This window comes from Lontra canadensis, unplaced genomic scaffold (assembly GCF_010015895.1).
Source record: "Lontra canadensis isolate GAN:19392208 unplaced genomic scaffold, GSC_riverotter_1.0 scaffold179, whole genome shotgun sequence".
Classification (NCBI taxonomy): Eukaryota; Metazoa; Chordata; class Mammalia; order Carnivora; family Mustelidae; genus Lontra; species Lontra canadensis.
The window spans coordinates 2,040,613-2,066,427 of record NW_022631173.1 but is presented as its reverse complement, the minus strand read 5'-3'; the positions used below and the strand labels follow the sequence as shown (position 1 = coordinate 2,066,427).

At 45.2% G+C, this 25,815-nt stretch overlaps 1 protein-coding gene across 3 annotated transcripts in view; it reads right to left on the bottom strand.

Annotated features, from left to right (window-relative positions):
* Nucleotides 1-25,815, bottom strand: part of AGBL4 (ATP/GTP binding protein like 4) — a 1,476,328-nt gene that overhangs the window by 57,196 nt on the left and 1,393,317 nt on the right. For all 3 annotated transcript variants that reach the window (XM_032846637.1, XM_032846636.1, XM_032846638.1), the window contains exon 10: nt 569-721. In XM_032846637.1, the coding sequence (XP_032702528.1) occupies nt 569-721 (153 nt within the window). The remainder of the gene's footprint in view (nt 1-568; nt 722-25,815) is intronic.

Sequence of the window (25,815 nt, the reverse complement as noted above, 5' to 3'; positions counted from 1 at the left end):
TGTGAGATGGGGAGTAACAACCGGTCTCTGGGATCTGCTGAGGTCTTCACTGTCTGCAGAGTCCTCGGCTGCCTGTTACTGCCTCTGCCCTCCCAGGAAGCTATGATGCGGGCAGGGCAGAACATGACCGCCCACAAACTACTGAGGAAGAAATCAAGACCCACAAACTGTCATGGATGGAGGGAGGGAGAACATGGCGGGCACATGACCCCCTTCAGCAGGGGGTGAGGCTCCTACTAAAAGAGCCGGATGAGGAGAAGGTAGACCCCAGACCCCCCGGTGCAGGAGCCAGGGTGTGGTAGGTACTTGGTGAGTCCCTTATCTTGCGAAAGCCGGGGTCACCTCAACTGAACAAATCCTGGCTCCTCAGAAAGACCAGATGCTGCCTTTTCCAAGACTCTCCCCGCTGACTGGTGAGGCACTGCTTGTTCGCCTCTGTCTTTATCACCCACACAGGGCCTGGCACAGAGCTGGCTGGCATCCTGAGAACAGTAAACCCCACTGAGTTGAGTGAAGAGGAAGGGGAGGGAGCTGGGTGGGGGCTGCTGAGAGAGAACTCTTGACATACGTATGAGAAGTCCTCGGCATTCTGGCAGAGGAGCTTGGGGAAAATGGCCTGCCTCTGGAACCGTTCCTCATCCTCAAAGATGTTGCCGTACATGAAGCCATTCATCATGGTGGAGTGGGCGTGGATGTCAATATAAAACTCCAGGCTTGTTTTCTGTTGAAAGAAAGGATGACAAATGAGAAGTCTGGGGTCACAGAGCTCGCCTTAAAGGACCAGACGCTAAACACAGTGTGCAACACACACGACTTCCTCCCGAGCTACGCCTGTGGGTCAGACTTAGCACGCCTCTGCAATGTAATTGGAAGGGTTAAGACTTGTGAACCCCAGTTTCTCCTCACTTCTAACACCATCTGCCCCCGGGGGCTGAGAGCACTACCTTTAGTTGCCCTCTTCAGAGTTCTGAAGGGGTGAGGGCTTTGGTGGGTTATATCAGGATGTTGCTTACCCAGAACAGTTAATAACATTCGTGACTAAAGGCACTAACCGACTGTTTTTCTGATTAATGAGAAATACCTTCAGATGACACAACTGTATTTCTATTGGGGCTGCTTATGGTTTGGGCCCAACCGGGCCATTTCTAGCTGAGGGAGTCTGGGGGAGATCGTGGTCCTACAAGGAGTCTCAGCTTTTGTATTTGGCAAGTGGGTCATTTTACTTCCAACCTCAGAGAGTTACGGTGGGAACCAAACATTGCAGCGATAATTACTATCATTTACTGCACATTTTAATGCATGCCGAGCACGACTCTAGGAGTTTTACATGTGACATATTAATTCTTTTATTTAACCTCATTTTATGTTGCCATACCTGCTCCCCAATAATATATAAATAGGGCATGGAAAAAATAGTACACCTTATACCTTGTACTCTGTAAAGATGATTTTGACTTTCTCTGCTCTCTACTTACACATATTTAAGGGATTCCCTAGCCTGATATGGCATTATTTGCAAATATTCCAAATTACGAGCTCCCTGAAGGTAGGGAGAGGGCTGTAAAGAGCCTGTGTCTGGACATAAAGGGGGCTTAGGAGCTGCTGCAGAATGACTGGACCAGTGACTCCAGAGAGACTGCCCAGACACCAGAACAGACTGGCAAGAATTGGGGAATTTTTTTGGCTCCCAAATCTTCAATGTCCCTCAAATCTGACCTTCTCTTCTTATATATCAGCCCAATGTATACCTAAAAATCCTTTCTGAGAGTGACAGAAGCTCCGAGTTTGAGAGAGGCTTGTCTAGCCTAGCAAAACGGAGACTGAAACCCGGGTCGCCTGACCGCCGGCACAGTTAACTTCCCACCATCAACGGGTCAACTCTAGAAATGGCCAAGGCAAACCCCGGCCACCTTTCCATCCCCTTTTGAGCATGCATTCCTGGGAAAGAAAGAGAGACTGTGTGTAGAAGGCTTCTTCCTCCTTGGGACACTTTGAAACGAAGTTAAAACCAAATGAAAACTGTGTTGCTTCTAGAATGTGGGCCTGATGACTGTCATTTCATTTGCCTCTGAGTTGGAGTGAAAAATTATGTCTTGCCGAGCTCCCAACTCTCTGGGTAGCATAAGCTGTCTTCGGAGAGACACAAGATGCACTGCTCTGTGTGATATTAAACTCATCATTTTCAGCTTTGGAGGTGGAATACACAATGATTCAACAGGAGCCCTATAAAAGTCATCTTCGCAATTTTATTTTCTTCAATTGTCTGTCTTTTCCTCTGAGCTTTTGATGAGCTGCGGAGGAGAGGAGGAGGCAGAGAGATGACTTAAGAAATGTGTAAGGAAAAGAAAACTACAGTTTCTAAATCTCTGGACGCCGAAGCTGGAAGCCAGCAGCTTTGACCTTGCCAGGCTCGGTGCCGTGCAGGTGTGGGGGGTGGGAGGGGGGCGGGGTGCTGCTTGCTGGAGGCTGGCCGGCCAGCCACTTAGCAAAGGAGAAAGAATTAGAACCTGGTTCTTCTGGTAACATTCTGGAGTGGCTTCCGCTGCTCTATCCTGACACCTAGCACCTGGTACCTAATGTGATTTTACTTTAAATAACCAGCAAGTTATACTGATTGATCTACATGGTTCAAAAGTCAAAAAGATATGGGAGGATTTATAGGGAGAAACCTCTATCATCTCTTCCAATCTCTAGGCACCCAGTTTCACTCTCCAGAGGCCACTCATGTTATCAGGTTCTCCTGCTTCCTTCCAGAGATGTTTCACACAGAAACAAGTAAATATCCATCCCCTACCCAACCCTGCTGTCCCCAGGACAAACAAATGAGGGCACACTGAACACACTATTTGGATCTGCTTTTTTTCTCCTAACATGTCTTGGAGGTAATTTTTTCTCAGTGCAGAAACAGTTACTTCATTCTTTTTAACAGCCATATATAAACTGTATAGCCAGTCTCCTATCGACAGACATTTAAGTGATTTCCAACCTTTTCCTGTTACCAAAAATGTCTCAGTGATTGACTCTGAATATACGCTATTTCACACATATATAATTATCTGTAGGATAAATTTCAAGAAGCAGAATTTCTGGGTCCCCTGTGCATTGCAGTTCTGATCAATACTGACAGACTGACCTCTCCAAAAGGACCAGTTCGTACTCCTAGCAAAATATTACAATGTCTCTTTGGCAATTAACTTGACAACATGGGTGGAACGAAACTTTTTAATATTCGCCAATTTGGTGGGAGGGTGAAATAAGATATCTAAGAATAGTTTTGTTTGTTTTTTTTTTTAAGTAGGCGCCACACCCAGTATGGAGCCCAGCACGGGGCTTGAACTCAAAGCCCTGAGATCAAGACCTGAGCTGATATTAAATGTCAGATGCTTAAACAACTGAGCCATCCAGGCACACCTAAGATTAGTTTTAATCTGAATTTCTCTTAGTATAATTCTCTTTTATTGCTTGGTTAAGTTTAGGCTTTTCATACGTTTAAGAACCATTTGCATTTTGTTTTCTATGAATTGTCTATTAATTTCATCTGCCCATTTTGAAAGCTGGAATATTAGTTTTTATGTTTAGTACAAAAATATTTTTGCTCTGCTTGTCATTTTTTTTTCACTTTACTTCTACTAGTACTTTTTTCCATTCATAAATTTCTAAATGCTGATTTTTTTATACAGATTTATCAATCTTTCCTTTTGTGGTTTCTGAGTCAAATTCTTTCATCATTTCTTCTATTAATTTTATTGTTTCACTTTTTATATTTAAATATTCCATTTCAAACTTAATTTACATGGACCTAGTTTGTGAGGTAAGGATTGCACTTTACTGTCCCACACTATTTATGAAATTGTGCATTTTCTCCCCACGGACTTGAAAAGTCATCTTTACCATACACATTTTTGGTATGGATTTGGGTTTATTTTTGTGCTTTTTATCCTGTTCTAATCATTTATCTATTCTTGTGTCAATACCACACAGTTTTAATTATGTTAAGTTTATAATGTATCTTGTTTCATTTTATAGTTTTAAGTGTAGTTAACATCTGTCACCATGCAACACTATTACAATCCCACTGACTATGTTTCCTATGCTGCACCCTTCCTCCTCATAGACTTATTCCTTCTATAACTGGAAGCCTGTACCTCCAACTCTCCCTCCCTCATTTTGCTCATCCCCTGCCCCTGGCAATCACCAGTTCATTCTCTATAATTGTAGGTCCTTTTCTGGTTTTTTGTTTGTTTGTTTTTTTAGATTCCACATATAAAGGGAAATCATAGGGTATTAGTCTCTGACTTATTTCACTTGGCATAATGCCCTCTGGATCTATCCACATTTATCACAAATACCGAGATCTCATTCCTTTTTATGGCTGAGTAATATTCCATCATAGATACACATTTATACCAATCTTTATCCATTCATTTATCAATGGACATCTGGGCTGCTTCCATATGTTGGCTATTGTAAACAATGCTGCCATAAAAATAGGGGTGAATGTATCTTTTCAAATCAGTGTTTTATATAATGCATTTTAATATTTGAAGGGCTTATTATCACCTCATTATGGTTCTTTTCCCAAATATTCCTGTATTGTCTTGCATATTTTTCTGTATGATCTTTATTATTAGCTTGTTTAATTTTCTTTCTCCCCTAACCCTGTCAATAGTCTCAATAATATAATAATATTAGACTTCATATTACCATAGGACGAATCAATTCTTGTGACCAGAGACTTCCAATCCAAGAATATATTTTGACTTTCCATTTATTCAAATTTTCTCTTGGGTAAAGCAGGACATTTTTAAAAAGTTTTTGGTTTTGTTTTCATATAAATCATGAATATCTTTTTTGATGCCAAGGCAGCTTACATTATTACTTGTTGCTGTAAATGTGATGCTTTCTTCCATTAATTCTTCTAATAGTTCTTTAAATAAAAAGGTTCTTATTCTTTTTTGTAAAGTTTATTTATTTTTTAAGAATTCTCTATAGTCATCAAGGGCTCAAACTCATGATCCCAAAATCAAGAGTTGCATGCCCCTTCAACTGAGCCAGCCAGGTACCCCTAAAGGCTCTTGTTTTTGACATATTGAATTTGTACTCCATACTTCACTAATTCTATTATTATTTGTAATAATTTATCATTTGGTTTTCTTGGATTTTCATCTGCTTATTCAACAAATAATCGCTTAGTGCCTATAATGTATCAGACACTGTTCTAGGCATTGGGTATACACCAGGGAGTGTGCTGGGTCCTGGGGACGGAGCAGTGAATACAACAGAAAGTTCCTGAGCTCCAAAAGTTTACAGTCTATGAGGAGAGAAAGGGAATAAACAAATCAATTAATAAACACAAGATGTCAGGAGGCATTAGTGCCATGGAGGCAAATAAAGTAAAGAAGTGGAATAGAAAGTAGCAGAGGTTTCTGGAAAATTGGCAGCATGAACAGAGGAGGAGAGTTAGTCTTGAGGCTATCAGTTGGAAGAGTTTTCCAGGTGAAAGGAGAAGTAAACGCAACAATGACATGCACTTGGCATGTTTCAGGAACAGCAAGGAGGTCAGGATGCCTGGAAAGAAGGAGTGAAGAAAGGCGTTTGTAAACTTGTCACCTGTACATAGTACTTCTATCTCCTGCCTGCCCCCCCTCCCCAGTTTTTATGCTTCTCATTTCTTTTTCATATTTAACCACATTGGGTAGTATTTCCAAAACAACATTGAGGGATTAATTAGTTTCTAAAACCCCTTCCCCCTCTGAGGTTCTATGGGCTGGAGCTGGAGTAAAAAATAGTCTAGGATATTTACCTGAGTAGGGTCCAAGTTCTTTCTTCTTCACTACACATGCCCTGCACTTTGTGGTGAATCCAGAGCACCACAAACACTAATACTAATGACAACATCCTTATTATGGTTTGTGCCTAACCTGGCTTCATGGACTCGTATGGGCCCAGTTAGAAGGCAGGAGCAGGGGCTCTAATTCTGGTTCTAATGTTAACCCAATCTGTGAGCACGGAGAGGCAGCAACTCTTCACTCTGTCTCAATTTTCTTTTTTTAAAAGTGACTCTTGGATTCTTGCTTGGGCTTTGGTATAGTAATTGCTGCTATGCAGCTAATCTGGGTGATAAGTATGTCTGTGGGTATATCTGTAAGCTCTTTGAGGACCAGGAACATGTCTGATCCAAGTCCCATCATCTTTACTTATTCAGCTATAATAGCTTCTTCCCCAGTTTCCTTGCTGCGCCAGAGCGATCTTTTTAAATGCAAACAAATCATCATGTCACTTCCCTAGTTGAAACCTTTCTGTATTTTTCTACTGTTCACAGGACAGAATGCAAGCCCCTTCACATATTGTGGAAGGCCCCACACGGTCCAGTCCCTGCCCCGTCTAGTCTCGGCTGGTGCCCCTCCTGGTCTGACACCAACCACTCCAGCCACCTGGAACTACCCGTGGTACGTGGACCTGCTATGCTCATGACTTCCATCTCCATGTTCACATACCATAACTATCTCCTCTGCCTGGAATACGTTTTCTTTTGATCTGGCTAACTTTGATGCAAGCTTCACATGTAAGGCAGAAACTGAGCGGGTACTCAACAGTCTCATTCCCTTTTCCTGGACCGTGGAAGACATCACCCCCTTTCCCTTGCAACTTGGCTGAGGTCCGATGGGATGTCAGCAGTGGTGATACCTGCCACTTCCAGGTCTGACCATAACCCTCATACACAATCACCCACATTCTCTTTTGCTCTTGTGCATGGAAGCTACATGTATCGTAAGAAGGAAGACAGAAGAAACCTATGTCCCTGAGTCCACACTGGGAGGAAAACAAGCCTTTTGCCCCGGGTCGAACTGGGATGAACCCTTTACTATCCTAAGCCGCTGAAGTTTGGGGATTGGTTGTTATAGCAGCTAATGTTATTCGTCTGACAGTACTAAAAAAATCACAATTCAAATAGCCTTTTATTCCTCAGGATGAGGTAACAGCCTCCTCTGTGCTCTCATAATTCAAGACACAGCTCTCTGTCTCATGGCACTTACCACGTGCCATAAAAATGCTTTGTTTATTCCTATCTCCCATTAAAATGTGAGTTCTTCCAGGGAAGGGACCATACAGTATTGATTTTTTCTAAATCCATAGGACAGAGCAAGGTCTGGTGTGTGGTAGGTTATCGTACAGGCTTTGGCAGAGGAATGAACAGGAAATAAAGTGATGGAACAACCCGTGAATGATAGGACCAAACAAATGCAGCCTAGATTTTCCCCAGCAGTCAAATGAGGCCCCTTTCCATGGCCAGTCAGGGCAAGGAGTGCGTTGCTAATGCAGGGCCCTTCATTACAAGTTCGGACTGAGATTAGAAGGGACGGAAAGCATCTCTGTTCTTTCCTTCCAAACTTAAGAACCTTAATTAAAACCAAGTGATGAAGGGCTGTCCCTTTGCCAGCAGCCGACAGCTCATCCTGCTATCAGGGGCCTAAAGAGTAAATTAAAATCAGTACCAATAAAATTAAAACTACCTTAGGGCATGTTTGCAACATAATTTAGTGTGGAGTTGCTTCCTCCTAGACACCAGGGAGGAAATGGGTTTTTTATCCCCCTACATTCTGAGCCGCTTCCCTGCTTCACCTCAGATCTGTGCTTGGTGCTGTGAGTTGGGGCGGACTCCCTTGGATCCAGACAGCTCTTCAGCGTTCAGCATGGGTTCGATCCAGAGAAAGAAGGGGGATCCAACCCAGGCAGGGCAGGGGGCTTAGTCCAGGGTTGGGTGAGCAGAAAGAAGCTGGAGCTTCTGCAGGCATAAGCATAAGTGAGGAGGGCGAGCTGCTTTGTCCTTCCTCCTTCCAGAGGAGCGGACTGGAGCTCCGAGAGCAGCAGTAGCTGGCACAGCCTTGTGCCATGGGAAGTGCCAGGGCAGGGACCCAGGTCCCTCTGTGTCCTGCTGTGCTCTCAGGGGCTTCCAGTCTAGCAAGGCAATCGCCCTGGTCTGAGGATTGCCGGATCTATGAAGTTTTCTTCATCTCTGAGCTGAGGGACTGGGAGGTCTGGGGACTCAAGGATCTCTAAGGATCCTAGCTGGCTTAGCCTCTCAAACTCTCAAAGGGCACTGGAGGGGGTCAGGGGAGGAGCAAAGAGCTTTAGAAAACTTCCAGATAGTTCCCATGCTGAGATGTACCCCAGGAAGCTGTCTCCCCATAAGCCTCAGGAGAAAAAGCCCCAAATCTAATCTTTTTATTATCAACTAAATTACTTCCCTGTTTTTTTTTTTTTAAGTTAAAGTAGAAAAGAAAGCACAATAAATATGAAGCTAAAGGAAAAAGGAAAAAGTTAAAGTAGACGTTTATGGAAGTTAGGGTGCATGTCCTAAGGCAGGAAGAATAGTTTTTCTGAAAAATTGAGAACGCTTTCTTTAAAAACAACAGAATAAATGAAACAAAGTCATTGTCTTTGTCATGCATAATCTAGTCCTCTGAAGTGGCACAGTTATGGCCTCTCTGGCTCAGCAACGCCCTGGATATGGCGGAACACAATCTCTGGTCACAAAGGATGTGATGAATCAGTGGGGACAAGAAGAGGAACCACCACACAGGAAACCCAGAGAGCCAGCCAAGGGAACTGGGCGGGTGGGCTGTGGGCACTTTTTCTCCTGCCTTCCTCCATCCTGTGCTCGATACCCGCAGCTACCCTAGCACATGTGTCCTTCTCCTCTGTGTTTCCTGTCTGCCATTCCTGCAGGTGGAAATGCCTATCTTCCCCATCCCCCTCCCCGCCTGCTAACAGCTTGCTCATCCTCTGCTGCTAGGCCTAATGGCCCTTTGTCCAAGAGCCTTCCTCGACTCTCTCAGGAACAGTGGCTCTCTCTTCTGGACTACCATAGATTTTTAAAAAAATATCCTTCTGCTAAAGTATTTATCATCCAGTTTATTCATTCATTCTTTTGACACATACTTGCTATGAACTTACTGTTACTAGGACCCCAGGGGGTGACCCAAGCAGATGCGGCTCCTGTCTTCGAGGAGCTGACCCGTGGGTGAGGATGACAGATGGTGAATGGCAACTAAGCCAGGTGACCCCAGATAGTAATACATGCTAGGAATGCACTAAGGGTGTGACACGATGGCAAATCACCAAGTGGATGGGGACAGGGTCTACTTTAGATAGTGTGATCAGGAAAGGCCTCTGACAGGCGAGCTGAGCCTGGAAGGACGATAAGAACGAGCTGTTCAATGAAGCCGGCAAGAGAATTCTGGGCAAATAAGGACCCAGAAGCAAGGATGAGTGTGACATTTTCAAAGATCAGAGGGAAGGTTCGTGGTGGGATCGTGATAAACACGGGAAGGTGAGGCTGGAGAGGTTCATAGGGTGAAACTCACACAGGGCCTTGCAGCCTGGGGCCTGAGTTTGGAGCCTATTCTAGGCACAGTGAAAAGTCATTTTTAACAGGGAATGTGGTAAAAGGATTCCCTTGCCTGTCGTGGAGATAATGGATTTCAGGGGCATGAGTGGAAGCTGTTGAACAGGTCCCCCCAGAGATTACAGTGGCTTGAATCAGAGCAGGGTGGCTGTGATGAAAAGAGAAAGGCAAATTAGAGAAATATTTTGGCCACAACCTTGTAGGACCCGCGCATGGATTGTATGCAGAATGAGTCAAAGACAGATGGGGACTTTGTGACTTGAGCAACTGAAAGACAGGGGTGCCACATAGACAAAGGAAACTGGGGTGGAGACCAGTTGTGATGCTGTTGAGGAAACGGGATCTGGGAAGGATTGAGGCAGCTTGCAGTGACTACTGGACACCAGCCAGGTCATGTCAGGTAGGCAGTTACCCACAGTTCCTGGAGCCCTGGGGAGCAGGCTGCCCTGGGGGCATGAAGGTGGGCATCTGTAGCACCGAGGTGCCTCTGGAGCCCTCTAACAATGAGATTTGGGGTTTAGGTAGAGGTATGGTGAAGGACACTGTAGAGTGGCAGGGAGCAGGACGAAACACAGACACTGAGATTTCATGAAAACTAGAGCAAAAAAAAAAAAAATGTTTGAAGAAGGAGGGAGTCATTTATGAAGCCAGTGAGGTCTAGAACCTTGTTTTGTCCACCTCTGTATCCCAAGGGTGTATCATAGGGCCCAGCACACAGGTACTCAGGGGATACTTGCTGAGTGACTAAATTATCATAAATGAATGGAGCAGGTATCCTGGACTCAGAGAAAGGCAGAGGAAGGGATGTGGTGGAAGGAGTTTCACCTAAGGCCCTATGGAGGGACCACAGTAGTAACAACTTCGTGCTTACCACCTGCCACTCCTTACTCACACACCCCCCTCAGATGGAAACATCATTTACAAATGAGGAAACTGATGACCAGAGAGGTTTAAGTAACTTGCAAAGGAACCCCCACATTACATAGTGGTAAGTGGCAAAACCCAAGCTGTCTGGCTTTGTGGTCCATGATCTTGACCAGGACTTCATCAAAAGCACTGACATTATGCTGAGCGAAATAAGTCATTCTGAGAAAGACAATTAATGTTTTTACTCATATGTGGAATATAAGAAAGAGCACAGAGGATCACAGAGGAAGGGAGAGAAAACTGAATGGGAAGTCATCAGAAAGGGAGAAAAACCATGAGAGACCATTAACTCTAGGAAACAAACTGAGGGTTGCTGGAGGGCAGAGGAGTTGTGGGGGAGATGGGGTAACTTGGTGATGGACATTAAGGAGGGCCTGTGATATCATGAGTACTGGGTGTTGTAAGCAACCGATGAATTATTGAACACTACATCTGAAACTAATGATGTATATAATATGTTGGCTAATTGAATTTAAATACAAAATTAATTGAATTTAAAAAATAAAAAATACACAAAAAATAAAGCAACTGACATTTACTGAGTGCTTCCTGCTTGTAATAATTCCAGTAACAATCCTATGAGTTAAGTACTGTTATAATCAGAGAACGAAAACAAGAGATTGCAAATGGCAAGGCTGAGATTCAAACCCAAGTCTTTCTGACCTAGGGTTAAACCCTTCATCTCTAAGCTCTTCAGAACCTCCCAGCCTCTGCATCTGTTTGCCTCATTGGCCTCAGTGGAATAAACTTCAAGACAAAGGAAATTTGTGAAAGTCATGTGTGGGTGTAGGGAAAAAGCACCACTAGCAGCAAGGTGAGGAGTAAAAACATTTTCCTACTTCCAATTTGTCTCTTGTAACCCTCCTCTCCTTAAAAGTGAAAAGGAAGATCTGCCTGTAAATAAAGGCATTTCTGCATTTCCTCCTAATGACCCAGGAGGAGTTGGGTCTGGCCTGGTAGGAGGGAACCTTCCCCTGCTTTTACCTTCTTCTTCAACTCTGCCCTTAAAAAGGGAGAGAGACCAGGGGCTCAGCACAGGAGGTCTGGGTTGATAACAGGGCAAAAGAAGAACTCCTAGTCTGTCTCCTGCTCCCCATAGCAGTGACCAGTGAACCCAATGTTGACCATGACAATGATGGTGATGATAGGAGAAGGGTCCTCATGGAGTGAAGGGTGGTTTTGGGCTCAGTAGACTTGGCTTCAAGTGTCAGCTTAGACATGGGTGAACTTTAGGACCTATAGAAGTTACTTTCCTTCTCTAAGCTTCAGTTTCTTGACTCAAAAATGGGAATAATAATCTCAAGCTCACAGGATTATCAGGAAGTACCTGGTTTTGTGCCTAACAAAAAGTCTGGCAGTTTGTAACCTTCAAATACATTTTTTTCCAGTCACACAGTGATGCTGTGTGGAGGTGCTGTACTTGGCACCATGGGGATGGACCTCCTTGAGCTCAAAACTTTGCAAGGAAGATGGACATTTTAAAACAACAGAAGATTTGAAGGGAGGTACAGGGGCTAGAGGAACACAGAGCTGAGCAGGGCTTGGAGACCCAGCTTACACAAATGTAAACTTCCTTGCTCAGTAGAACATCTACTGACAATAACCATCATTTTTCACAACTGTAGAGTTTATAAACCATTTTCACACTGGGGGTGCTTAGGTGGGTCAGTCAGTTAAGTGTCTGCCTTCAGGCCAGGTCATGATTCTGGGGTCCTGGGATCGAGTCCCACACCAGTCTCCCTGCTCGGCAGGGGAGTCTGCTTGTCCCTCTGCCTCTGCCCCCTCCTCACTGCCTGTGCTCTCTCTCAAGTAAATAAATACTTTAAAAACAAAAAACAAAACACACACACAAAAAACACATTCTGATACCAGTTAGCTCATGTGATTCTCTTAACAATCCACTGAAGTAAACGGGAGCTTAGTTTCTCAAAAGAATTTCAGAGATGGGCTTCTCAAGATCTCATAGCAGGAAAGGACCTCAGCTCGATCCTAACTTATATCTCACTACTTTGAAAGGCTCTGCTTGCTCCTTGCCCTTAGGGGTCACCCCGGTGCTCACTCCTGCATCACGAGTGGACACAGGTACAAATAGAAAAGCCAAACCTCCCTGCAGAAAGCTCCAGTCTGAGCAGAAAGACAAACTAAGAAGAGGATGGAGATATAATATGTAAGCTTGTGAGAGCCGAGGGACATTTTAATTTCATAATTAAAAGTTAATGTTGCTTCATTATAAATCAAAGGCTGATGAAACTAGGGCACCCCCAGGAACATGTTAGGAACTCAATAAATATGTGTGGCCTGAATGCTTGGAGACATCTCCTGTAGGAGGTTGTTAGCTGATCCAGAGAGAGAGAGAAATATATGTCTAACCACTGAGCTGGGGGTTTGGTAAGTCCTCGGTAAATCTTAGTTCTTTCCAGGAAACTAATTTTGGCTCTCTTACTAACCTGCTCTGTGACCTGGAGAAGTTTCTTTCCCTCTCTTCAATTTCCCCATTTAGAGAATGGATTTGGTGACTTTTCATGGCCCCTTGTGCCCTGAGAGTCTTCTATCTTTCAATCATTTCATCTTTCTGCTTTGCACTGGTGTTTTTTTTTTTTTTTTTTTTTTTTTTTTTTCTCTCTCTCTCTTTCCTATGATCTCTGAGGGCAGATTCTGGCAGAGTTTCCCACTGTATCTCCTTCAGAACCTGAGTACCTGGTCATTTTCCCTGGTATGGCGAGAGCCTACAAAAAGACCATTTCCCTGTGGTAAATCAGTCTTCCCATGTGGCAGAGTAGGCATTGTTTTTCAAAGAAGTGTTCAGGGGTGCCAACACTAATGCTGCAATTCTGTACTACACCCTGGAGAAAGATAAGGTGGTCCCTCACTGCTTTGTTCAGTGTAGGTGACTGGGGATGGGGGGAGGGGAGGACAAAGGTGCAAACAGCGACCCCATTATCGGTTCTTTTGTCCCTTCTCCTTCCTTCTCCCCCTCTCTCATTGTACTCTTCTTTCTTCTTTCTCTTCATCCCTTTTCTCCTCTCAGTCATTCGGGTGCTCTGAGAGATGTATGTGGAGACTGGGCAAAGATACAGCTACAGGAACCATCAATTTATTGGGTAAGTTGGAAAAGGCTTCACAGAGAAAGTGGCTGTTGAGCAAAATAGTGAAAGACAAGAGGGTGTTCACCAAATGGATGATAAGGAAAGGGGCCCCAGTAGAAAGAAAGATACTTCAAACAAAGGAAGCCGGGTGAGAAAAACCCATGGGACCCCAAACCACCCAGCCCATTAAGGGACCTATATGGTGTTTGGCATGATTGAAGAGTATTACTGGGGGGGGGGCAGTGTGTGAAAAGGGGGGCTGAAAAGGCTTCTGTGGACTCATCATGGAAGGCCTTGTAAACCATTAAGAACTTTTCATATAAAGTAGAAAACATAGAGAAGTATTTTACGAAAGTATAACATGATTATGTTTGTATTGCATTTTAGTAAGATTTTTTGGAAGGCTTCGATGAGGAGGAATTAGAGGTTAGAAGACTCAGAGGCATGTGGAACAGTTAAGATGTTTTTGTTATAGTCCATGTGGGAACTGATTGAAAAATGATAAGGTTCTCAATTAAACCAGGGGCAGGGAGGGAGAGAAGAAGGAAGGTACATGTTTGAAACCTATTATAGAATAAAACCGATGGTGTTGGATATGGGACCTAAATTCAGACAGATTCCCAGGTTTCTGGCTTGTGTGCTGGCTAGAAGGTGGGGCCACCCCCTAGGATGGGTGCTGCCATCAACCTCTCAGTGGGAATTGGATGTTTGCCTCCTGGGTACTGGTCCCCAGTTAGAGGAAGATGCTATTGGAGGGTTTCTGGTCTTGGGTCATAACATTTTGATGCGAACAAGTTGATTTTTCCCTAAGCATGACTACTTTTCCATGTAACCTATTCATTGCCTATAAAAACGGAGCTCCTTGTTAATATAAAGATAAGCACTGTGCATTTTTATAAGATATAAAATCAGAACAAGAATTTTTTAAAAATTCAGACACTTAAATACACATATTCAAACACTCGGGTGCCCTAAATGGGATGAGGGCAAGGATGTTCTCAAGCCATTACTCTGCTATAGGTTTTCACTCTCTCCAAACAGAAGATTTTGGTTATTATGGACCACATCGCTCAGCCAGAAAGCAGCGAGGAGGAAGGGGGCAGTCTGAGAGTCAAGCAAGGGCTGGACAAGGAGGTGTAGACAAGGAGGCTTTATCTCTTGGTTTGAAGCCAAAGCCCAAAACAGGGCAGCCTCCTTCACCTACATCCACATGAAAAGCGTTTACTAAAATCCCATAGAATTAGTCTGTGGCTTCTTTGGTTCTTGAATGGTCTAGAGTTTTGTTGGGTGGATCATTTCCTTTGACACATGAAATAGTATACAAATTACACAACTTGTTCACAGTCACTGTCTCGTTCCCAGCATATTCATTTTACAGATGAATACACTGCTCGAGATTACACTGAGGAAGTCACAGAGCCAAGGATAAAACCTACATCTTCTTTTTTTTTTTTTTTAAGGTTTTATTTATTTATTTGACAGACAGGGATCACAAGTAGACAGAGAGGCAGGCAGAGAAAGAGGAGGAAGCAGGCTCCCCAATGAGCAGAGAGCCCCATGTGGGGCTCGATCCCAGGACCTTGGGATCATGACCTGAGATGAAGGCAGAGGCTTTAACCCACTGAGCCACCCAGGCACCCCAAAACCTACAGCTTCTGTCCATAGTACAAGTTATTCCGCTATCTCATTCTGCCTTGATCCTCTAATTTTGGGGTCTCAGGGGAGCCCAGAGGGTGAATTCACAAAATATATGGCCGTTATCTCAGTATAGGAGTATCAGATGCTCTATGACCTACCTCCATCTTCAGCCTCATTTCCTGCTGTCTGCTAACAGGCATGCAATGCCTTCACCATGCCAGACTGACAGCTTCCAAACCATGCCATGCTATTCTGTGCTTTCCAAGGTTGCCTTATGCTGTTCCCATAGCCGAGGGGGCCTTGCTCTACCTGGCCATTCTCCATGGCCCAGTACAAGCTTCCCTTCCTCTGTAAAGACTTCCTTAGCCATCTGGGTATGCTTGACCATGCCCTCCTTCACGTGCATTTCACCTCGCGGTTTCCTCATTATTTCAGTGCATGTCTATAACACCAGTTGGACCAAGTGCTGGTGGAGACCTAAAATCTTCATACCTCCAACCCCTAGCACAGTGCCTTGCACATTGTAGGTGCTGAAGAAATCCTTACTGAGTGAGTAAATGGATGAGTTAACGGCGGAGAAGAAAACATTCCTGAGCAGAGACCATCACTGTCCTTGAACTTCTGGGAGAACTGCTATTGTGGAATACGGAGAGAGGAGGTCAGACATTGAAGGGACTTAAAGGGCAAAAAATTCTTTCCTGTTCTCTCTGGTTCCTGCCCCTTTTATGTTTCTTCTTGCTATTGGAACAAAAATAAAGAGTACATCATAAGAAGAGCTGTATTTTCTGTTTATTGCCACCAGGTTAATAACAGTAATGGTGAGGGAAGAAAATGAGATGTTATGTAAAATCCTGCATTGCAGATTTTGCTGCTGATGTAAAGAACTCAATAAAGTGTAACACTTTAATCATAGAGATAAAAATCACACAGCAGCTTCCCACAGGCTCCCGGAGCCTAAGACAAAATGGTTGTAGGGAAATGAGAGATGAGAGAAGAATATTATCAGGCATCAGAAAAATTATGTTTGGGCTTTCGCGTGTGTGTTTTTTTCCTTCGTCTCTAAAAAATGGAAAAAGATTTTTCTATCTTCTTCTAAGACATCTTGTATGAATTTCTGTATTCTCTGGAGGCCATGCTCAGATTTCTGGGGGAAGATTTGCTCATTCTTTGTAAAAATTGATTTGTTTAGGGAGAACTGAATCCCTGCCTTTTAGGTGATACGGTGGCCTTTAAGAAAACAGGGGCTGTCTCTAAAAATGAAAGCAGGATTGAGATGGAGGCAAGAAGGTTGGTGAGGGTAAAATCTCTATTTTTATGATGGTCTTGTAATGCGGAGAAAAGATCATAGCAGCAGATGGAAGCTCTTGTTAGGAACTTGGCCGACCTTCCAAAAATTACCTTATTGCTTCTGTGCCTCAGTTTTATCATTCTTCCAACAAGGACTTTCAAGGGATGGAAAGAACATTCTAAAGGTCACTCCAGCTCTGACGCTTAACTGTCTGAGGCTCCAGGCAAGGAGGCCCAGCGGCTTGGCTTTTGACATTGACTTTTGCGGTTCTGAACTATAGCGTCGCCACCCAGCTGACCAGTTTCTACTCCAAGACCCCCTTCCCTCCCTTAGCAACCAGATCTGCTTTCGACCCTGCAGCTGGAGTGATCCATTTATAATAAGAGAAAAATATACATACACCCTGGGGAGAGACGGGGTTAAGTGCCAGCAGGAAGACCCTGGGGCAGGAGCATGCCTGAAGAGGTCACTGAAAAGTGAGGTAGCCAGTGTCTCTGGAGCAGAGAGAATGAAGGGCCAGATCAGGTGGTCTTACAGCCCCTAAGAGGGCTCCACTGCCCCCAGGTGCAGCCCTGGAGTGCCCCCCTCTCCGAGGCAGTGGGAGTGCGGCTGAGGTTTGAAGACAGGAGACACCGCTACACAGCAGCACCAGCATAGGTCATGGAAAGGGAAGGGTTTTGGAATTAGAGATATAGGCTCAAACCCTGAACTGGCTGTGTGACCTTGAAGGAGTCACTTTACTTCTCCAAGTCTCCATTTCCTTGTCAGCAAGCAGGAGGTGACAACCATTCCTCTCACAGGGTTGATGAGGGTTACATGGGTTAGTGTGTATCCAGGTGTCTGAAATGGGTAAGTGGTACTGAATTTTCTTCATCCCATAATAATCACTTCAGGTGATATTACAAACAATATTCTAGGACTGCATTATCTAACACAACAGTCATGTGGGATTACTGAAATTAAATAGATCTATATTAAGTTTACTAACAGTTCCTTGGGACACTTGGATGGTTCCTGGTTGATTAAGTGTCTGCCTTCGGCTCGGGTTGTGATCCCAGGGTCCTGGGATCGAGTCCTGCATCGGTTCCTTGCTCAGCAGGGAGCCTGTTTCTCCCTTGGCCTCCTGCTCCCCCTGCTTGTGCTCGTTTTTTCTCTCTCTCTGACAAATAAATAAGTAAAATCTTAAAACAACAACAACAACAACAAACAGTTCCTCAGTTGTCCAAGCCACACTGCAAGAGCTTGTGGCCACATATGGCCGGTAGCTACTGTTCATGGACGGTACAGAAGAACACGACCAGCATCACAGAAAGTTCCACCAAGGGGCGCTATTCTAGTATCTTAGCAGTCACAAGTGGGTGCTTGGGAATTTAGAACACTCGCACAAACACAGCTGATTTCATACAAACAAATACATACACACAAAATCACAAAAATGGGGTGTTTAGGTTAGCAACAATATGTTTCAATACTAAGGAGAAGTAAATCTGACTCTTGACTCCGAGCCAATTCGGTGAGCTTACAAAAAGTCCGATCCTGTGCTAAACACACTGGACATTGTATCACTACATTCTTACGATGACCCTAATAGAAAATATTATCATCATCTTGTTGATTCTGACATTGAGGCCCAGAGTGACTGAGTAACTTGATTGCAGCCACACAGCCTAATAGGCAGCAGAACAGGACTTGCTCCCTGGGATACAATACGGCTTCTTAAAGGATATTTCAGAGACAAAGAGCTTACAGGGGAAGTCACCATGCACTCTTTACAGTCTTTGCTGAGGATGTGGACGTTTGAAACTGCCTGGGGACTATCTGGGGCTGAGTCAGAAAAACTGTAAAATTCAAGGAAATCCGTTCCTCAAGGCTTTCAACCTAGCTTTCTTGACATACGGAATGTGGCAGTGTCCAATCTCTGTGGGACCAGCACAAATCCTAAGGAAAGTCCTAAAAGTCAAACTACTGGGTAAAGAAGAAGACACCGTCCAAGTCATCCAGAGCTGTGTTCACTCTGCAGTTCATTTTCCTCTCTTTGTAGACAAGGACTCTCAAACACTGCATGGTGAAAGGAGGTCCAGAGTACAGGAGGGGTCACATGTGAGAACCAAGGGGACTCGGGCAGTTCTGAATCAGTGACTGTCCATGAAAACAGATCTAAGAACAACCAGGCAGCCAGAGAGAGAGAGACGGATGGACAGAGGGATGGATGTTTGGGTAGATAGAGAGGCAACCAGACAGACAGGCACCGGGTTACAAACACAGAACCACGGCTTCTCTTTTAGCTTTTTGTGTGCTTCTACTACACTCTGATCTTCTAGAAGGATGCTATTTTTTCTGATTTATTGTAAATTCCTCCTCCTGCTGGGTATATAGCCTGGTGCCCAGCCTAGACTAGATACGCGAGGAATGTTGGTTCAAAAACAAAACAAAAACCCAAACAGCAAAACAAAATGTAACACCTGAGAAAGAAATAGCCAGATAACAATAATCCTTCATATTTGCATGGTATTTTGTAATAAATAAAAAGATTTCACAGGCAATATCAGCCTTAATCCCCAATCCAACTTTTTGAGGCTGGCATTATGATCCTCATTTTACTGATGAGGGACCCTTGTCTCAGAGTGGTGAGCCGTCTTGCTTAGGGTTATGTGGGGAGACTAAGGGCCCAAAGAGACAGGCAGCTCAGACAGAGGTAGAGACTGATAATGAGATCCAGGCAAGCAGAGACAAGACAGAGGAGACCAAAGCATGGATACATGATGGAGACAAACGGAGGTGGACACACAGATGAGGAGAGCACCTCTAGGATCTCCCCCTTCCACTCAGGCTCTCCTTGTGTCTGGAGACAACTTTCCTGAGCACACTCCAGCCCTGGCACGTTTCCACTCTGCAGAGCTCTATAGCTTCTCCCAAATACTTCAGGATAATGACCTGCTGTGAAGAGCCTTCCTGACTTGACCCTACCCACTTCTCTGGCCTTTTCTATATGTCACTTTTCTATTGCATTATTCACTCTCATCACGGGACCCTCTTCAAACCCTAAGAGCTTGAAGCGCCAGGCCATTTTCATCACTGCGAGCTTATCCCCGATCTCACCTGACGCAGATGCCTGGCCAGCCCCTGCTTTTCCTCCAAGACTCAACATTACTGTTGCTTCCCTTAGGGAGACATTCCGACCACCATCTCTGTCTGGCTTGTCCCTAGGTCACTCCCTTCTTTACTACAATGGAGTGGGACAAACCCAAACTTGGAAATAAGAGATGTGGATTTCAATGCTGTTCCCCCACCTATGAACTGCAGGACTTAGGGTAAGTCATGGACCTCCTCAGCTTTGGTTTTCTCATCTCTGCACTAAACCTAATAATAGCTGCTCTGGGATGGTTTTGGGATGAAGGATAATGTGAAAAAATGCCTGGCGAGCATGTGCTGATAACCTGCCTCTCCCATCAGACTGTGAGCTGCCTGAGGGTGGAGGCTGGGTGCACCTGCTCTCTGCATCCTCAGTGCTCAGCTTCACCCATGCCTGGGCTTGCTGAGTCCTTCCCGCCCACACTGGCTACTGGGTGGGATGTGCTTGCAGGCACCGTGGTCATCCCAGAAAACCGCTGAGGTTGGGAAGAGGAAGGCTGGAGGGGGTGTGGGGGTGCCTCCCTGTGGGGACGTGATGGATCCTATATTAGGCTGGTGTTGTAGGTTTAGGTTTTGGTTGCATGTGTTTTGAAGATAAAAGATAGAGTTTAAATAACATTAAGAGGCGGCTTTGTTTCCTCACCTCCATTCCTCCAGAGCAACTGTGCTTAGTTTGACTGTCATGAAGCATATTTACGGGGAAAGTGTCAGATTAGGTGGTCTAAGGGATTCAGTCTCTATCCTTTCTTTTCTCTCTCCAGTTTTCTTCATTTCCCTCCAACTTTTATTTTCCAGTGGATTCAGATTTCTTGTAATTCTCTTCCTTCCTCTCCCTTCTCTCCCCACACTCCCTCCCTGCCCCAGAAAGCCAGCTTCTGGTAGAAGAGCAATTTCTCTTTCCCCCTCACACTCGCGCATGTGCACTCGCACACGTGCGCACAATCTGGAAGAAAGGGGGCGTCAGATGCAACTAAACAGCTTTCAACATGCTTGAGGACAGGAAACAATCCCGTAACAGAGGGGTGGGGCGGCAGCTGACTCTCCTCCAGGCTGCCAGGACAGTCCCCGCACACCCCGGGCCCCAGACACCCGCTAGGGGTTGGGCCAGAGCCTTCATTGAGATTCTGTTCACAGGGAACGCCCATTGCCAAGCCTGCTCAGCTCTGTCAGCTGCCCCGATATCCGTGTGTGAAAAAGTGACCGGCGCCCGGCCCTCTGGCAGCCTGACAAATGGCTTAGAAGCAGGCCTGAGGCTCCCTGGCGGAGGCCCAGGGCTGCGAGCTTCAGTGAAGGGTGGGAGAGAACGGAATCTCCTGTCAGACGGCCTGACTTGAAGGCCCGGAGCAGAGAGAGCAAGAAAGAGCAAGGGACTATGGACTCTGAAAAACAATCTGAGGGTTTTGAAGGGGTGGTGGTGGGTGGGGGGTGGTGGGAGGTTGGGGGAACCAGGTGGTGGGTATTAGAGAGGGCACGGATTGCATGGAGCACTGGGTGTGGTGCATAAACAATGAATACTGTTATGCTGAAAAGAAATTAAAAAAAAAAAAAGCAAGGAAGGGGAGGAGGGTCATAGAGAAGGACCTGGGGCTTGCCAATGCCCACCTTGCCCCGAGGGTAGAGAGCTGGAAGGATTAAGTGCACACTCGGGGGACAAGTATTGTCTGTGGGTGACAGGGTTAATGCATTTGTTTCCACACCCGTTAAATGGGGATAATAATAATAATATAAAGCCTTGGTGAGAACAAATGGAGTTAATACAAATATTTACATATATATGCGTATATATATATATATATATATGTATATTTATTTATTTTAACCCAGCAATCTTCATCATTTCATGAGAATGCATTACTACCTTAATGTTCATGTAAGCTGGAGCTTTACCTATTGTCCTCATTTAAAAGATAAAGTTTCAGAGAGGAGGCCTCACTTGCCCAAGGTCACACAGCTGAATAAGAGAAAGGATATAAAACCAATTCTGCAAGACAGCAAAACATATGCCCTTCATCAGCAGGCCATACTGTAGATGAGCATTTTGTGTGCCTCTTTGCCTTTATGTACCTCTACTGATATAAAGGAAATAAGTTTTTTTTAAACTCCCTAGTCAGAAAGAAGCAAACACAAACTCAAGATAAAAATCAATCCCCTTATTTTTAAGTGCTGCAACATTCCACAACGGGGAAAAGAAAAATAAACAGCTAGGCTCTGAAACAGGGAGTTCTCTTGGCCCTGGGAGGGTGAGCAGGGGGAGGCAGTGGGAGCTGCGAAGGATTGAAAGCTGCAAAAGCCTGTAGGGATGGCCGCTGGCTCCACCCACGGAGGGCCTGCTGCTGGCCCAGGTGGGGGCTGCTCTTGGTGGGACTCAGCTGCTTGCTTGGACAGAACAGAATCACATTCGTAAATTCATTCAACAGATACGGAGCTCCTAAGTGTGTCCAACCCTGTGCTAAGTGCTGGGAGAAAAAAAGAGAGAAATCAGCCCATTTCTGCAGCAGGAGTTTGTACTCTCAGGCATGACGGAAGCAGAAATCAGGCAGCTCCACTGCAGGGTGATGAGGGCGGTGACAGAGCCTGATGGCATAAGAGCAGGGAGAGCACAGAGCAAGGGCACTTGACCCCTGGGGATGGCCAGGGCACCGTAGGCTCCCTGGAGAAGTAGGGTCTACATGGGGAGTGCAGGACCCAGTGAGTTATACAGATGAAGGTGAGGAAGGAAAGGCAAAGGGGATCCACCCCTACAGAAGCTCAAAGCCAAGGTCTGAACATTGTCGCCACTGGAAGTTGAAAGTGACACCCCTTGAAGTCCTACAACTTAGAAACAATGACCATTAATTTCCCACATGCACAGTCAGTCTGCGGTACACATGGAACTTGAACTCAGTTAAATTTGATTCCTCCTATTATATCCTTTGCTTCCTGAAGCCAACTTCCTCATTTTAATGATCAGAAACTGGGGTCCAAAAAGGGCAAGTGACTTCCCAGAAGTCATATTCTTTAAGAGTTTATTTTTTTTAAGATTTTATTTATTTATTTGACAGACAGAAATCACAAGTAGACAGAGAGAGAGAGGAGGAAGCAGGCTTCCCGCCGAGCAGAGAGCCCGATGCGGGGCTCGATCCCAGGACCCCGAGATCACGACCCGAGCCGAAGGCAGAGGCCTCAACCCACTGAGCCACCGGGCAATGAGGTAATTTCGGTGGATCAGATCCTTGCTCTTGACTCTTCCCTCTTCCCTGTAACAAGAGGTCTCCTGGTATCATTCATTTGCCTGGGAATTCAAGAGGAGTATATGTATATCCCCACCTCACTGACCTCAGCCTTGGCCTTGGGGCACGCTTTGGCTAATGGGATGTGAACAGCCATGACATATGCCCCTCCTGTGTGGACACTTTGAACGGGACTGTATTTCTGCCCTCTGCCATGAAAATGGCCTAACCCAGATGGGGAAACACTTTCAGCCTGGGCCCTAGATGAGAAGCAAGGTGGAACCATGCACAGCCTGGCTGAGCTGGGGAGCACTAGTGTGAAGCACAAGCAGGGATGACGTTTTCGCCGTGATAAGCTACCAGGTTCTTGGGGTTGTTAGCACAGCAAAGCTGATGTATATGGCATGGGTCCTTGCCAAAAGGTGCCTCCGATGATACAATAAGTATGAATTCAGGCCATGAGAGTAAGGCTGTGTAGGTGAACACTTTAAGCACTAAAAGGATGAGAAATAATTAGAGAAAGACTTGAGAAGTACAGGAGGAAAAACCAGGTATCCAATGTCCGGATTTCCAAGGTCACCTTCTGATGAGAAGAAACTGGTGGTAGAGGCCCACTCTTTTGGCCAAGAGACTGAGATGAGTCAGAGCTTTCCTTCTAGCACTTCTGCCCCAGAAAGAACCATTGGTACTGACTACGAGACGTGCGCACCTGCAGGCACCTGGTTCTGAAACGGAAGATGCTAGGGAAAAAGATGCAGTAAATGCCTTCAAGCGAATCTATGCCACCAAATCACTGTGTGACCTTGAGGAGATCATTTTCCTTTTGGCGTCAGTTTTCTCATTTGTAAAATAAAGAGGTTGAATGAGAATCTCTCATTTTCCTTCTGGCTCTGACATGCTACGTATGATTTGATTGCCTCGAACTCATTAGTCCCAACTGGCTTGAATGGGACCCAGAAGTATTGAGGATAATCGTAGGAATCCATCAAAACGTAGCCCAAAGAAGGTAATCTTGAGACTCTGAGATAATGCAGGGAAAGTGCTTTGCATTCAGAGGTGGCCTCAGGGCTCTATTGTGTGGTTTTTCGTGGAAAAGAGGTGGGCAAATGTGCCCCTTGTCCTTTAACTTGCATTCCTCTAGCAGCCTCCTCGCCCCTCCCCCCCCCCACAGACTTGTAACATCTAGCAATCTCTCAGGCCATTCTACCTCATCCTCTCTCCTCTCATCAGAAAGAAAGGTAGCTCTGGAGAAAGGCAAAGGGCAGGGAGGAGAAATCCTGACTTCAGAATTCAACAGATCTGGGTTGGAATCCCTGTATCTCTTTTAACTCATATATAAAATGGGGGTGATTCTTACTTCACATGGTTGTTTTCAGAATTAAATGATATAAAAAGCTTATGGGCACACATAAGCACTCGCTTACATCTGTGACAATGACAGCAGGCATCCTGGGAGTGGCGCTGTGAAGACAAAGCTGAATGCTAGATGGTATCTTGAGAGCTGAACAGAGAGAGGAGGGGTAGTCGGTGGTAGAGTGGAAGGTGTGGGGTGGAGGCGCAAGGATGAGCACGGGTGCAACACGGGTGGTGGGTGCGAATGCAGGTGAGCCAAGTGTCCTTTAGTAAAGGAGGGACAGGCAGTTAGAGTAAGAGTAGAAGTTTCATGCAAGGGAACATAGAGAAATGAGTCTAATGCTTTAAAGCTGGAGGCCCTTAACCCGGTAGGTAAAGCGGATCCCTAAAGGGCTTTAGGGAAGTGTGCGTGTGCTGATGTGTCTTGGGAAAGAAGCTGCAGCCCCACCCAAACCAGGGTGTGGGGAGGGAGAGAGATGGCCACCTCCCCAGGGGAGCTCTGCTGCTGGGCTCCTCTGACACAGAAATCTGAGCTGTGGGGAAAACTTCAGACTGCACGTTGAATTAAAACAGATGTGATTACGGTAGAAAAAATTTCTTTGAGACTTTAAAAGTTCAATTTTCCTTCCTTTTCATCTCTCGAGAGAATTGCTGGTTTTAAACCCAAGACAGTGAACATCCCAGGTAAAAAAAAAATAAATCCAGAAATCTTTTTTCTGACCAGACCTGAGTTAGATTGCTCTTATTACTTTCTTTTCTTTCAGTCACCTTAAGCCCACAACCCCAGTGGGTCCACCCTGGGCCCAAAAGTTTGGTCCTACCATAGGCTATGTCCTTGCTGCTCAGAACAGAGTCCTTGAACTAGTAACATCAGCATCACCTGCCAGCTTATTAAAAATGAAGATTCTCAGAGGTCACTATGGACCTTCTGATCAGATTCTGAATTTTAATAAGATACCCAGGTGTTTCTTGCCCATGAAGTTCTGAGAAGCACTGAGTTACACGTGCCTTCAGGTTGCAGGAATTCTTTACAACCAGAGGGGGTCAGAGTTGGTCCAAACTCTTCATTGCACTACCGAGGATCAAAGATCCAGAGAGAGGCAAGAACTAGGTTTTCCAAGGTTACTCAAGTAGTAAGTATAATTGGTAAAGTTAATAACAGGAGACCATGTAACATCATAAAAAGAGAACTCTCTGTAGCGAGCTGGAGATGAAGCACTGTACATGTCAAGCTACTCGGATTTTGGAGTCACCTCTATGCGCAAGATTTACAACCCAGGTGGGTCAAATTATTTCCTCTCTCTGAGCCTCATTTTCCCCTTTTGAGCAAGTGGGAACAATAAGATCTTCGTGATAAGGATGAGAAGGTTAAGTGAAAAAAAAGACGTGGAATATTTACCACAGTCCGAGCGCTCATTCGCTAGTAACTGTGATAATTCAGAGATGCAGCCAGAACCCAACGCTTCAGAATCCTACCTACTGTCTTTTCTCCTAACCATAGAGGCAACCCAAGTCCTACTAACGGGTGTGGTTTCCTAATTTAATAGGAGTTACCTCTGCACGATGGGTAGCCCCCCTTCTGTGTATCTCCTTAGCTCTCAGCTCTCTTGTCTCCTGGCATTGAGACACACCTCCGATGGGTGGGTTTCCTTCTCTGTCTTCCCACTAGAGTTTTGCCTTAGAGCAGGGAGCGTGTCTTTTATCTCTGTCTGCCCAGAGCATATCATAGTAGATGTGCTGGCTGAGGGAAGGAGAGAGGGATGGAAGAGAGGA